Source organism: Oncorhynchus keta, chromosome 1, assembly GCF_023373465.1.
Source record: "Oncorhynchus keta strain PuntledgeMale-10-30-2019 chromosome 1, Oket_V2, whole genome shotgun sequence".
Classification (NCBI taxonomy): domain Eukaryota; kingdom Metazoa; phylum Chordata; class Actinopteri; order Salmoniformes; family Salmonidae; genus Oncorhynchus; species Oncorhynchus keta.
The window spans coordinates 4,051,882-4,066,385 of record NC_068421.1 but is presented as its reverse complement, the minus strand read 5'-3'; the positions used below and the strand labels follow the sequence as shown (position 1 = coordinate 4,066,385).

General features: G+C 45.6%; 1 protein-coding gene across 2 annotated transcripts in view; it reads right to left on the bottom strand.

Moving 5' to 3' along the window:
* Positions 1-14,504, bottom strand: part of LOC118378489 (F-BAR and double SH3 domains protein 2-like) — a 152,587-nt gene that overhangs the window by 2,639 nt on the left and 135,444 nt on the right. For both annotated transcript variants that reach the window (XM_052460682.1, XM_052460697.1), the window contains 4 exons: positions 13,715-13,849; positions 10,701-10,784; positions 10,388-10,565; positions 1,410-1,618 (listed from right to left, as the gene is read on the bottom strand). In XM_052460682.1, coding sequence (XP_052316642.1) covers positions 1,410-1,618; positions 10,388-10,565; positions 10,701-10,784; positions 13,715-13,849 — 606 coding nt within the window. The remainder of the gene's footprint in view (positions 1-1,409; positions 1,619-10,387; positions 10,566-10,700; positions 10,785-13,714; positions 13,850-14,504) is intronic.

Sequence of the window (14,504 nt, the reverse complement as noted above, 5' to 3'; positions counted from 1 at the left end):
TTAAACTCCAGGAAGGATATGACCACTCCTAAACCAATCACAGAACTAGACATAACAGCCAAACACACACATTAATGGACGCCATGTTTCATCGTAGACCCAAATACACTACATGACCAAAAGTATATGGACACCTGCTCAACGAACATCTCATTCCAAACTCATGGGCATTAATAAGGAGTTGGTCCCCCCTTTGCTGCTATAACAACCTCCACTCCTCTGGGAAGGCTTTCCACTAGATGTTGGAATATTGCTGCAGGGACTTGCTTCCATTCAGCCACAAGAGCATTAGTGAGGTCGGCACTGATTTTGGGCGATTAGGCTTGGCTCACAGTCGGCTTTACAATTCATCCCAAAGGTGTTCGATGGGGTTGAGGTCAGGACTCTGTGCAGGCCAGTAAGTTCTTTCACACCTATCTCAACAAGCCATTTCCTTATGGACCTCGCTTTGTGCACAGGGGGTTTTGTCATGCTGTAGCCACAGAGTTAGAAGCACAGAATCAACTAGAATGTCATTGTATGCTGTAGCATTAAGATTCCCCCTTTACAGGAACTAAGGGGTCTAGCCCGAACCATGAAAAACAGCCCCAGACCATTATTCCTCCTCCACCAAACTTTACAGTTGGCACAATGCATTGGGGCAGGTAGCGTTCTTATGGCATCCGCCAAACCCAGAATTGTCCGTCGCACTGCCAGATGGTGATTCGTCACCCCAGAGAACGTGTTTCCACTGATTCAGAGTCCAATGGCAACAAGCTTTAAAACCAGTCCAATGTGTGTCATTGCACATGGTGATCTTAGGCTTGTGTGTGGCTGCTCGGCCATGGAAACCCCCAGCTCCCAACAAACAGTTATTTTGCTGACGCTGCTTCCAGAGTCTGGAACTCGGTAGTGAGTGTTGCAACTGAGGTCAGACGATTTTTACGCTCTTCAGCACTCGGCAGTCTGCGGATGAACCGTTGTTACTCCTAGATATTTCCACTTCACAATAACAGCACTTAAAGTTGACCGGGGCAGCTCTAGGAGGGCAGAAATTTGATGAATTGACTTGTTGGAAAGGTGGCATCCTATGACGCTGTCACATTGAAAGTCACTGAGCTCTTCAGTAAGGCCATTCTCCTGCCAATGTTTGTCTATGGAGGTTGCATGGCTTTGTGCTCAATTTTATACACCTGTCAGCAACGGGTCTGGCTGAAATAGCCAAATCCACTAATTTGAAGGGGTGTCCACATACTTATGTAAATATAGTGTATGAAGGGGTGTCCACATACTTATGTAAATATAGTCTAAGCCCTTGAATGAGTAGGTGTGCCCAACATGTTTGACTGGTACTGTAGCTGTGTGTATGTGTGCGTACATTTGTGTGTGTGTGTGTGTGTTTCTGTTCTCAAGTGGGTGCGTGTGTTTACAAGTGTGTGTGCTCCATTCTCTCCGCTCTCCGTCAGGTCCTCCACCAGTACAGAAGGGAACACTCCCACTCGTCCGTTAAACTCTCCCTCCCAGAAGCCATCGTCAGTTTGGGTGTCTCTGTTGAGTAGACGGATGACAGCCCCCTCTGGGAAGGACAGCTCCTCATCCGCCTGGCCCGCGTAGTCATACAACGCCCTCACAAAACTCACTGGGGAGGAGAGGGACAGCGGGGGAGGGGGACAGCGGGGGAGGGGGGGAGGAGAGAGAGGGTTATCACTTAATTCTGGAACAATCAATGAGGCTTGAACCTATTGAGGTGAGTTAACACACACTGGGTTCAGACGTTTACTATTGAAGTGAGTTAACACACTGGGTTCAGACGTTTACTATTGAAGTGAGTTAACACACACTGGGTTCAGACGTTTACTATTGAAGTGAATTAACACACTGGGTTCAGACGTTTACTATTGAGGTGAGTTAACACACTGGGTTCAGACGTTTACTATTGAGGTGAGTTAACACACTGGGTTCAGACGTTTACTATTGAAGTGAATTAACACACTGGGTTCAGACGTTTACTATTGAGGTGAGTTAACACACACTGGGTTCAGACGTTTACTATTGAAGTGAGTTAACACACTGGGTTCAGACGTTTACTATTGAAGTGAGTTAACACACACTGGGTTCAGACGTTTACTATTGAAGTGAGTTAACACACTGGGTTCGGACGTTTACTATTGAAGTGAGTTAACACACTGGGTTCAGACGTTTACTATTGAGGTGAGTTAACACACACTGGGTTCAGACGTTTACTATTGAAGTGAGTTAACACACACTGGGTTCAGACGTTTACTATTGAAGTGAATTAACACACACTGGGTTCAGACGTTTACTATTGAGGCGAGTTAACACACACTGGGTTCAGACGTTTACTATTGAAGTGAGTTAACACACACTGGGTTCAGACGTTTACTATTGAGGTGAGTTAACACACACTGGGTTCAGACGTTTACTATTGAAGTGAATTAACACACTGGGTTCAGACGTTTACTATTGAGGTGAGTTAACACACTGGGTTCAGACGTTTACTATTGAGGTGAGTTAACACACTGGGTTCAGACGTTTACTATTGAAGTGAATTAACACACTGGGTTCAGACGTTTACTATTGAAGTGAGTTAACACACACTGGGTTCAGACGTTTACTATTGAGGTGAGTTAACACACACTGGGTTCAGACGTTTACTATTGAAGTGAATTAACACACTGGGTTCAGACGTTTACTATTGAGGTGAGTTAACACACTGGGTTCAGACGTTTACTATTGAGGTGAGTTAACACACTGGGTTCAGACGTTTACTATTGAGGTGAGTTAACACACTGGGTTCAGACGTTTACTATTGAAGTGAATTAACACACTGGGTTCAGACGTTTACTATTGAGACGTTTACTATTGAGGTGAGTTAACACACACTGGGTTCAGACGTTTACTATTGAAGTGAGTTAACACACTGGGTTCAGACGTTTACTATTGAAGTGAGTTAACACACTGGGTTCAGACGTTTACTATTGAAGTGAGTTAACACACACTGGGTTCAGACGTTTACTATTGAAGTGAGTTAACACACACTGGGTTCAGACGTTTACTATTGAAGTGAGTTAACACACACTGGGTTCAGACGTTTACTATTGAAGTGAGTTAACACACACTGGGTTTACTATTGAAGTGAGTTAACACACACTGGGTTCAGACGTTTACTATTGAAGTGAGTTAACACACTGGAAGTGAGTTAACAGGGTTCAGACGTTTACTATTGAAGTGAGTTAACACACACTGGGTTCAGACGTTTACTATTGAGGTGAGTTAACACACTGGGTTCAGAGTTAACTACACACTGGGTTCAGACGTTTACTATTGAGGTGAGTTAACACACACTGGGTTCAGACGTTTACTATTGAGTTAACACACACTGGGTTCAGACGTTTACTATTGAGGTGAGTTAACACACTGGGTTCAGACGTTGGGTTCAGAGACGTTTACTATTGAAGTGAATTAACACACTGGGTTCAGACGTTTACTATTGAGGTGAGTTAACACACTGGGTTCAGACGTTTACTATTGAGGTGAGTTAACACACTGGGTTCAGACGTTTACTATTGAAGTGAGTTAACACACACTGGGTTCAGACGTTTACTATTGAAGTGAGTTAACACACACTGGGTTCAGACGTTTACTATTGAGGCGAGTTAACACACTGGGTTCAGACGTTTACTATTGAGGTGAGTTAACACACAGGGTTCAGACGTTTACTATTGAAGTGAGTTAACACACACTGGGTTCAGACGTTTACTATTGAGGTGAGTTAACACACACTGGGTTCAGACGTTTACTATTGAAGTGAGTTAACACACTGGGTTCAGACGTTTACTATTGAAGTGAGTTAACACACACTGGGTTCAGACGTTTACTATTGAAGTGAGTTAACACACACTGGGTTCAGACGTTTACTATTGAGGTGAGTTAACACACACTGGGTTCAGACGTTTACTATTGAGGTGAGTTAACACACTGGGTTCAGACGTTTACTATTGAAGTGAGTTAACACACTGGGTTCAGACGTTTACTATTGAGGTGAGTTAACACACTGGGTTCAGACGTTTACTATTGAGGTGAGTTAACACACTGGGTTCAGACTGAAGGAGTTAACACACTGGGTTCAGACGTTTACTATTGAGGTGAGTTAACACACACTGGGTTCAGACGTTTACTATTGAGGTGAGTTAACACACTGGGTTCAGACGTTTACTATTGAGGTGAGTTAACACACTGGGTTCAGACGTTTACTATTGAGGTGAGTTAACACACACTGGGTTCAGACGTTTACTATTGAGGTGAGTTAACACACTGGGTTCAGACGTTTACTATTGAAGTGAGTTAACACACACTGGGTTCAGACGTTTACTATTGAGGTGAGTTAACACACTGGGTTCAGACGTTTACTATTGAGGTGAGTTAACACACACTGGGTTCAGACGTTTACTATTGAGGTGAGTTAACACACTGGGTTCAGACGTTTACTATTGAAGTGAGTTAACACACACTGGGTTCAGACGTTTACTATTGAAGTGAGTTAACACACACTGGGTTCAGACGTTTACTATTGAAGTGAGTTAACACACTGGGTTCAGACGTTTACTATTGAGGCGAGTTAACACACACTGGGTTCAGACGTTTACTATTGAGGTGAGTTAACACAATGGGTTCAGACGTTTACTATTGAAGTGAGTTAACACACTGGGTTCAGACGTTTACTATTGAGGTGAGTTAACACACTGGGTTCTGACGTTTACTATTGAAGTGAGTTAACACACTGGGTTCTGACGTTTACTATTGAGGTGAGTTAACACACTGGGTTCAGACGTTTACTATTGAGGTGAGTTAACACACTGGGTTCTGACGTTTACTATTGAAGTGAGTTAACACACTGGGTTCTGACGTTTACTATTGAGGTGAGTTAACACACACTGGGTTCAGACGTTTACTATTGAAGTGAGTTAACACACTGGGTTCAGACGTTTACTATTGAGGTGAGTTAACACACACTGGGTTCAGACGTTTACTATTGAAGTGAGTTAACACACACTGGGTTCAGACGTTTACTATTGAAGTGAGTTAACACACACTGGGTTCAGACGTTTACTATTGAGGTGAGTTAACACACACTGGGTTCAGACGTTTACTATTGAAGTGAGTTAACACACACTGGGTTCAGACGTTTACTATTGAGGTGAGTTAACACACACTGGGTTCAGACGTTTACTATTGAAGTGAATTAACACACTGGGTTCAGACGTTTACTATTGAGGTGAGTTAACACACTGGGTTCAGACGTTTACTATTGAGGTGAGTTAACACACTGGGTTCAGACGTTTACTATTGAAGTGAATTAACACACTGGGTTCAGACGTTTACTATTGAAGTGAGTTAACACACACTGGGTTCAGACGTTTACTATTGAGGTGAGTTAACACACACTGGGTTCAGACGTTTACTATTGAAGTGAATTAACACACTGGGTTCAGACGTTTACTATTGAGGTGAGTTAACACACTGGGTTCAGACGTTTACTATTGAGGTGAGTTAACACACTGGGTTCAGACGTTTACTATTGAGGTGAGTTAACACACACTGGGTTCAGACGTTTACTATTGAAGTGAATTAACACACTGGGTTCAGACGTTTACTATTGAGGTGAGTTAACACACTGGGTTCAGACGTTTACTATTGAGGTGAGTTAACACACTGGGTTCAGACGTTTACTATTGAAGTGAGTTAACACACTGGGTTCAGACGTTTACTATTGAAGTGAGTTAACACACACTGGGTTCAGACGTTTACTATTGAAGTGAGTTAACACACACTGGGCTCAGACGTTTACTATTGAGGTGAGTTAACACACACTGGGTTCAGACGTTTACTATTGAAGTGAGTTAACACACTGGGTTCAGACGTTTACTATTGAAGTGAGTTAACACACACTGGGTTCAGACGTTTACTATTGAAGTGAGTTAACACACACTGGGTTCAGACGTTTACTATTGAGGTGAGTTAACACACTGGGTTCAGACGTTTACTATTGAGGTGAGTTAACACACTGGGTTCAGACGTTTACTATTGAGGTGAGTTAACACACTGGGTTCAGACGTTTACTATTGAAGTGAATTAACACACACTGGGTTCAGACGTTTACTATTGAGGTGAGTTAACACACACTGGGTTCAGACGTTTACTATTGAGGTGAGTTAACACACTGGGTTCAGACGTTTACTATTGAAGTGAGTTAACACACTGGGTTCAGACGTTTACTATTGAGGTGAGTTAACACACTGGGTTCTATTGAGGTGAGTTAACACACTGGGTTCAGACGTTTACTATTGAGGTGAGTTAACACACACTGGGTTCAGACGTTTACTATTGAGGTGAGTTAACACACTGGGTTCAGACGTTTACTATTGAGGTGAGTTAGACGTTTACTATTGAGGTGAGTTAACACACTGGGTTCAGACGTTTACTATTGAGGTGAATTAACACACACTGGGTTCACTATTGAAGTGAGTTAACACACTGGGTTCAGACGTTTACTATTGAGGTGAGTTAACACACTGGGTTCAGACGTTTACTATTGAAGTGAGTTAACACACTGGGTTCAGACGTTTACTATTGATGAGTTAACACACTGGGTTCAGACGTTTACTATTGAAGTGAGTTAACACACTGGGTTCAGACGTTTACTATTGAGGTGAGTTAACACACTGGGTTCAGACGTTTACTATTGAAGTGAGTTAACACACACTGGGTTCAGGGTTCGTTTACTATTGAGGTGAGTTAACACACACTGGGTTCAGACGTTTACTATTGAAGTGAGTTAACACACACTGGGTTCAGACGTTTACTATTGAAGTGAGTTAACACACACTGGGTTCAGACGTTTACTATTGAAGTGAGTTAACACACTGGGTTCAGACGTTTACTATTGAGGTGAGTTAACACACTGGGTTCAGACGTTTACTATTGAGGTGAGTTAACACACTGGGTTCAGACGTTTACTATTGAGGTGAGTTAACACACTGGGTTCAGGGTTCGTTTACTATTGAGGTGAGTTAACACACACTGGGTTCAGACGTTTACTATTGAGGTGAGTTAACACACTGGGTTCAGGCGTTTACTATTGAAGGAGTTAAGTTAACACACTGGGTTTAACAGGGTTCAGACGTTTACTATTGAAGTGAGTTAACACACTGGGTTCTGAGTTCAGACGTTTACTATTGAAGTGAGTTAACACACTGGGTTCAGACGTTTACTATTGAGGTGAGTTAACACACTGGGTTCAGACGTTTACTTGAGGTGAATTAACACACACTGGGTATTGATTGAAGTGAGTTAACACACTGGGTTCAGACGTTTACTATTGAGGTGAGTTAACATTGAAGAAGTGAGTTAACACACACTGGGTTCAGACGTTTACTATTGAGGTGAGTTAACACACTGGGTTCAGACGTTAACACACTGGGTTCAGACGTTTACTATTGAGGTGAGTTAACACACTGGGTTCAGACGTTTACTATTGAAGTGAGTTAACACACACTGGGTTCAGACGTTTACTATTGAAGTGAGTTAACACACTGGGTTCAGAGACGTTTACTATTGAGGTGAGTTAACACACTGGGTGAGTTAACACACTGGGTTCAGACGTTTACTATTGAAGTGAGTTAACACACTGGGTTCAGACGTTTACTATTGAGTGAGTTAACACACTGGACGTTTACTATTGAAGTGAGTTAACACACTGGGTTCAGACGTTTACTATTGAAGTGAGTTAACACACACTGGGTTCAGACGTTTACTATTGAAGTGAGTTAACACACACTGGGTTCAGACGTTTACTATTGAAGTGAGTTAACACACACTGGGTTCAGACGTTTACTATTGAAGTGAGTTAACACACTGGGTTCAGACGTTTACTATTGAAGTGAGTTAACACACACTGGGTTCAGACGTTTACTATTGAAGTGAGTTAACACACTGGGTTCAGACGTTTACTATTGAAGTGAGTTAACACACACTGGGTTCAGACGTTTACTATTGAAGTGAGTTAACACACACTGGGTTCAGACGTTTACTATTGAGGTGAGTTAACACACTGGGTTCAGACGTTTACTATTGAAGTGAGTTAACACACACTGGGTTCAGACGTTTACTATTGAAGTGAGTTAACACACACTGGGTTCAGACGTTTACTATTGAAGTGAGTTAACACACTGGGTTCAGACATTTACTATTGAAGTGAGTTAACACACACTGGGTTCAGACGTTTACTATTGAAGTGAGTTAACACACTGGGTTCAGACGCTTACTATTGAAGTTGGGTTCAGACGTTTACTATTGAGGTGAGTTAACACACACTGGGTTCAGACGTTTACTATTGAAGTGAGTTAACACACACTGGGTTCAGACGTTTACTATTGAGGTGAGTTAACACACACTGGGTTCAGACGTTTACTATTCAAGTGAGTTAACACACACTGGGTTCAGACGTTTACTATTGAGGTGAGTTAACACACTGGGTTCAGACGTTTACTATTGAAGTGAATTAACACACTGGGTTCAGACGTTTACTATTGAGGTGAGTTAACACACACTGGGTTCAGACGTTTACTATTGAGGTGAGTTAACACACTGGGTTCAGACGTTTACTATTGAAGTGAATTAACACACTGGGTTCAGACGTTTACTATTGAAGTGAATTAACACACTGGGTTCAGACGTTTACTATTGAGGTGAGTTAACACACACTGGGTTCAGACGTTTACTATTGAAGTGAGTTAACACACTGGGTTCTGACGTTTACTATTGAGGTGAGTTAACACACACTGGGTTCAGACGTTTACTATTGAGGTGAGTTAACACACTGGGTTCAGACGTTTACTATTGAGGTGAGTTAACACACTGGGTTCAGACGTTTACTATTGAAGTGAATTAACACACACTGGGTTCAGACGTTTACTATTGAAGTGAATTAACACACTGGGTTCAGACGTTTACTATTGAGGTGAGTTAACACACTGGGTTCAGACGTTTACTATTGAAGTGAATTAACACACTGGGTTCAGACGTTTACTATTGAGGTGAGTTAACACACTGGGTTCAGACGTTTACTATTGAGGTGAGTTAACACACTGGGTTCAGACGTTTACTATTGAAGTGAATTAACACACTGGGTTCAGACGTTTACTATTGAGGTGAGTTAACACACTGGGTTCAGACGTTTACTATTGAAGTGAATTAACACACACTGGGTTCAGACGTTTACTATTGAAGTGAGTTAACACACTGGGTTCAGACGTTTACTATTGAGGTGAGTTAACACACTGGGTTCTGATCTTTGTTTCCATCATTGTCTTGATATGACAACAAAGTTGAAAATGTTTCTATAGTCTGAGAGTGTTTTGTATTTGCCTAGTTTTTGTGAATGTGTGTGTAATGGTGTGTACACGTGTGTGTAATGGTGTGTACATGTGTGTGTAATGGTGTGCGTGTGTAATGGTGTGTACATGTGTGTGTAATGGTGTGTACATGTGTAGTGGTGTGTACATGTGTGTGTAATGGTGTGTGTGTGTGTAGTGGTGTACATGTGTGTGTAATGGTGTGTGTGTGTGTATGTAGTGGTGTGTACATGTGTGTGTGTAATGGTGTGTGTAATGGTGTGTGTGTGTGGTGGTGTACATGTGTGTGTAATGGTGTGTGTGTGTGTGTAGTGGTGTGCATGTGTGTGTAATGGTGTGTGTGTGTGTGTGTGTGTGTGTGTGTGTAGTGGTGTGTACATGTGTGTGTAATGGTGTGTGGGTGTAATGGTGTGTGTGTGTGTGTGTGTGTGTACATGTGTGTGTAATGGTGTGTGTGTGTAGTGGTGTGTGTGTGTAATGGTGTGTGTGTGTAGTGGTGTACATGTGTGTGTAATGGTGTGTGTGTGTAGTGGTGTACATGTGTGTGTAATGGTGTGTGTGTGTAGTGGTGTACATGTGTGTGTAATGGTGTGTGTGTGTAGTGGTGTGTACATGTGTGTGTAATGGTGTGTGTGTGTAGTGGTGTGTACATGTGTGTGTAATGGTGTGTGTGTGTGTAGTGGTGTGTACATGTGTGTGTAATGGTGTGTGTGTGTAGTGGTGTGTGTGTAGTGGTGTGTACATGTGTGTGTAATGGTGTGTGTGTGTGTAGTGGTGTGTACATGTGTGTGTAATGGTGTGTGTGTGTGTGTAATGGTGTGTACATGTGTGTGTAATGGTGTGTGTGTGTGTGTAATGGTGTGTGTGTGTAGTGTTGTGTACGTGTGTGTGTAATGGTGTGTGTGTGTAGTGGTGTGTACGTGTGTGTGTAATGGTGTGTGTGTGTAGTGGTGTGTGTGTGTGTGTGTTCTTACAGCTGGCGTCTCCGTTGATGCTGCCTGTGTGCATCTCTGGCTCGGTGGAGTTGGAGGAGGTGTGTGATCGTGCGTCCAGGGCAGAGAGAGACTGGAGCATGCTCAGTAGGCTGTTAGAGGTGGGGAACTGAAGATACTTCTCTGGGACGTAGCCAATCAGCCCCCTCTTGTTCCTCGCCTGAAACAACCAATTACACAACAGGATGTTAAGAACGTTAACTAATTACAGAGCTCTGTGTTAAAGGACAACCCTGGTCAAGCAATGAAAGAGGACTATATTACACTGTGTTTACTGTCTGATTGCTGTTGTTACCTTGACCCAGTCCTCCATGTCTCCATCCTCTATCACCTCCAACATCTCATGCTCCTCTATACTCAACTCATCTGGCTGAGACGCCTGGAGACACAGACAGAGACACAGACAGAGGCACAGACAGACAGAGGCACAGACAGACAGAGGCACAGACAGACAGAGACACAGACAGACAGAGACACAGACAGACAGAGACACAGACAGACAGAGACACAGACAGACAGAGACACAGACAGACAGAGGCACAGACAGACAGAGGCACAGACAGACAGACAGAGAGACAGACAGAGACACAGACAGACAGAGACACACAGAGAGACAGACAGACAGACAGACAGACAGACAGACAGACAGACAGACAGACAGACAGACAGACAGACAGACAGGGAGACAGACAGGGAGACAGACAGGAGACAGACAGGGAGACAGACAGGGAGACAGACAGGGAGACAGACAGAGACAGGGAGACAGACAGGGAGACAGACAGAGACAGGGAGACAGACAGAGACAGAGAGACAGACAGGGAGACAGACAGGGAGACAGACAGGGAGACAGAAAGGGACAGGGAGACAGACAGGGAGACAGACAGAGACAGAGAGATAGACAGGGAGACAGACAGGGAGACAGACAGGGAGACAGACAGGGAGACAGACAGGGAGACAGACAGAGACAGGGAGACAGACAGGGAGACAGACAGGGAGACAGACAGAGACAGGGAGACAGACAGGGAGACAGACAGAGACAGGGAGACAGACAGGGAGACAGACAGAGACAGAGAGACAGACAGGGAGACAGACAGGGAGACAGACAGAGACAGGAGACAGACAGGGAGACAGACAGAGACAGAGACACAGACAGACAGAGACACACAGGGAGACAGACAGAGACAGACAGGGAGACAGACAGGGACACAGACAGGGAGACAGACAGAGACACAGACAGGGAGACAGACAGAGACACAGACAGGGACACAGACAGAGACACAGACAGGGACACAGACAGACAGAGACACAGACAGAGACACAGACAGACAGAGACACAGACAGACAGAGACACAGACAGGGAGAGACACAGACAGACAGAGACACAGACAGCCAGAGACACAGACAGAGACAGACAGGGAGGCAGACAGGGAGGCAGACAGGGAGACAGACAGGGAGACAGACAGGGAGACAGACAGGGAGACAGACAGGGAGACAGACAGGGAGACAGACAGACATAGACACAGACAGACAGAGAGAGACACAGACAGAGAGAGACACAGACAGAGAGAGACACAGACAGAGAGAGACACAGACAGGGAGAGACACAGACAGGGAGAGACAGACAGGGAGAGACAGACAGGGAGACAGACAGGGAGACAGACAGTGAGAGACAGAGAAAGAGAGACAGACAGGGAGAGACAGACAGGGAGAGACAGACAGGGAGAGACAGACAGGGAGACAGAGAAAGAGAGACAGAGAGAGAGAGACAGACAGGGAGAGACAGACAGGGAGACAGACAGGGAGACAGACAGGGAGACAGACAGGGAGACAGACAGGGAGACAGACAGGGAGACAGACAGGGAGACAGACAGGGAGACAGACAGGGAGACAGACAGTGCGAGACAGAGAAAGAGAGACAGACAGTGAGAGCGAGTGAAAGATAGGAAAGGGGAGAAGGGAGGAGAAAGGTGAAAATGAGGATAATTAACAATGGACAATAAAGACAACTGATATTTCATGGCTCTAATGTTACATATAAACCAGTGTTCAGATGGGTGGGGCCCTCTGATTCTGACCTGATGGGTGGGGAGACAGACAGAGACACCCTGACCTGATGGGTGGGGCCCTCTGATTCTGACCTGATGGGTGGGGCCCTCTGATTCTGACCTGATGGGTGGGGCCCTCTGATTCTGACCTGATGGGTGGGGCCCTCTGACCCTAACCTGACCTGATGGGAGGGGGGCACCCTGACCTGACCTGATGGGTGGGTGGACCTGACCTGATGGGAGGGGGCACCCTGACCTGACCTGACCTGATGGGAGGGGGCACCCTGACCTGACCTGATGGGAGGGGGCACCCTGACCTGATGGGGGGGGGGGCACCCTGACCTGATGGATGGGGCACCCTGACCTGACCTGATGGGAGGGGGCACCCTGACCTGACGGATGGGGCACCCTGACCTGACCTGATGGGAGGGGGCACCCTGACCTGACCTGATGGATGGGGCACCCTGACCTGACCTGATGGATGGGGCACCCTGACCTGACCTGATGGATGGGGCACCCTGACCTGACCTGATGGGAGGGGGCACCCTGACCTGACCTGATGGATGGGGCACCCTGACCTGACCTGATGGATGGGGCACCCTGACCTGACCTGATGGATGGGGCACCCTGACCTGACCTGATGGGAGGGGGCACCCTGACCTGACCTGATGGATGGGGCACCCTGACCTGACCTGATGGATGGGGCACCCTGACCTGACCTGATGGGAGGGGGCACCCTGACCTGACCTGATGGATGGGGCACCCTGACCTGACCTGATGGGAGGGGGCACCCTGACCTGACCTGATGGATGGGGCACCCTGACCTGATGGGAGGGGGCACCCTGACCTGACCTGATGGATGGGGCACCCTGACCTGACCTGATGGGAGGGGCACCCTGACCTGACCTGATGGATGGGGCACCCTGACCTGATGGGAGGGGGCACCCTGACCTGATGGGAGGGGGCACCCTGACCTGACCTGATGGATGGGGCACCCTGACCTGATGGATGGGGCACCCTGACCTGACCTGATGGGTGGGGCACCCTGACCTGATGGGAGGGGGCACCCTGACCTGACCTGATGGGTGGGGAACCCTGACCTGATGGGTGGGAACAAAACAAGCTTACATAGCTCGTTTACACACTTTCATCTTAATGTACATATTGCTACATAATCTGTCTAGATAAAGAATGTGTGGAAATACATTATCTAGCACAGCTAAGCAAATACGTTGTTCAGTGTGTGTGTGTGTGCGTGTATTACCTTGTATGAGTAGAGGACTTTGCAGGTGAGTGGGTAGTTCCTGAGAGTCCCAGAGGGGCTGGAGCTGCTGTCATCAAACACCTCCATGTTCTCCTCACACTCCTCTCCCTCCGAGCGCTCCAGATCAACCGGGCCCTACACACAGACACGTCACAATGAGCTACTTCCAAATGATCCAGTGTGGTTCTCTCTGGTTCTCTCCGGTTCTCTCTCCTTGTCCTTCTGAGTCAGGTGATATGAAGGGCGTCGATGTTAAACCTTTATGCCCTGACCCCTCCTCTACCTTTCCTCAGGGAATCTTATTGGCTCACGGAGATCAGGTGATTCAGGTGGCATATGGGCCTGCCCCCATTGAGAGTCGGACACAGCAACCCAACCAGGACAGAACAACTGTGTGTGTTTTTCTCTGTGTGTATTCAAAACTCACTATGTTCCTGATAAAAAGCTGAGAAAATCACTAAACTCTACACCTCCATCGGAGCAGAAAAACAACAGCTGTGTGTGTGTGTGGACTAGAGGTCAACCGATTATCATTTTTCAACGCCGATACCGATTATTGGAGGGCCAAAAAAAAAAGCCAATACCGATTAATCGGACGCTTTTTATTTATTTATTTGTGGTGCAATATGTGCCATGTCAGAAAGCTAACGTTTCAGTTCCTTGCTCAGAACATGAGAACATATGAAAGCTGGTGGTTCCTTTTAACATGAGTCTTCAATAGTTTTAGGTTGTAGTTATTATAGGAATTATAGGACTATTTCCCTCTATACCATTTGTATGTCAATAACCT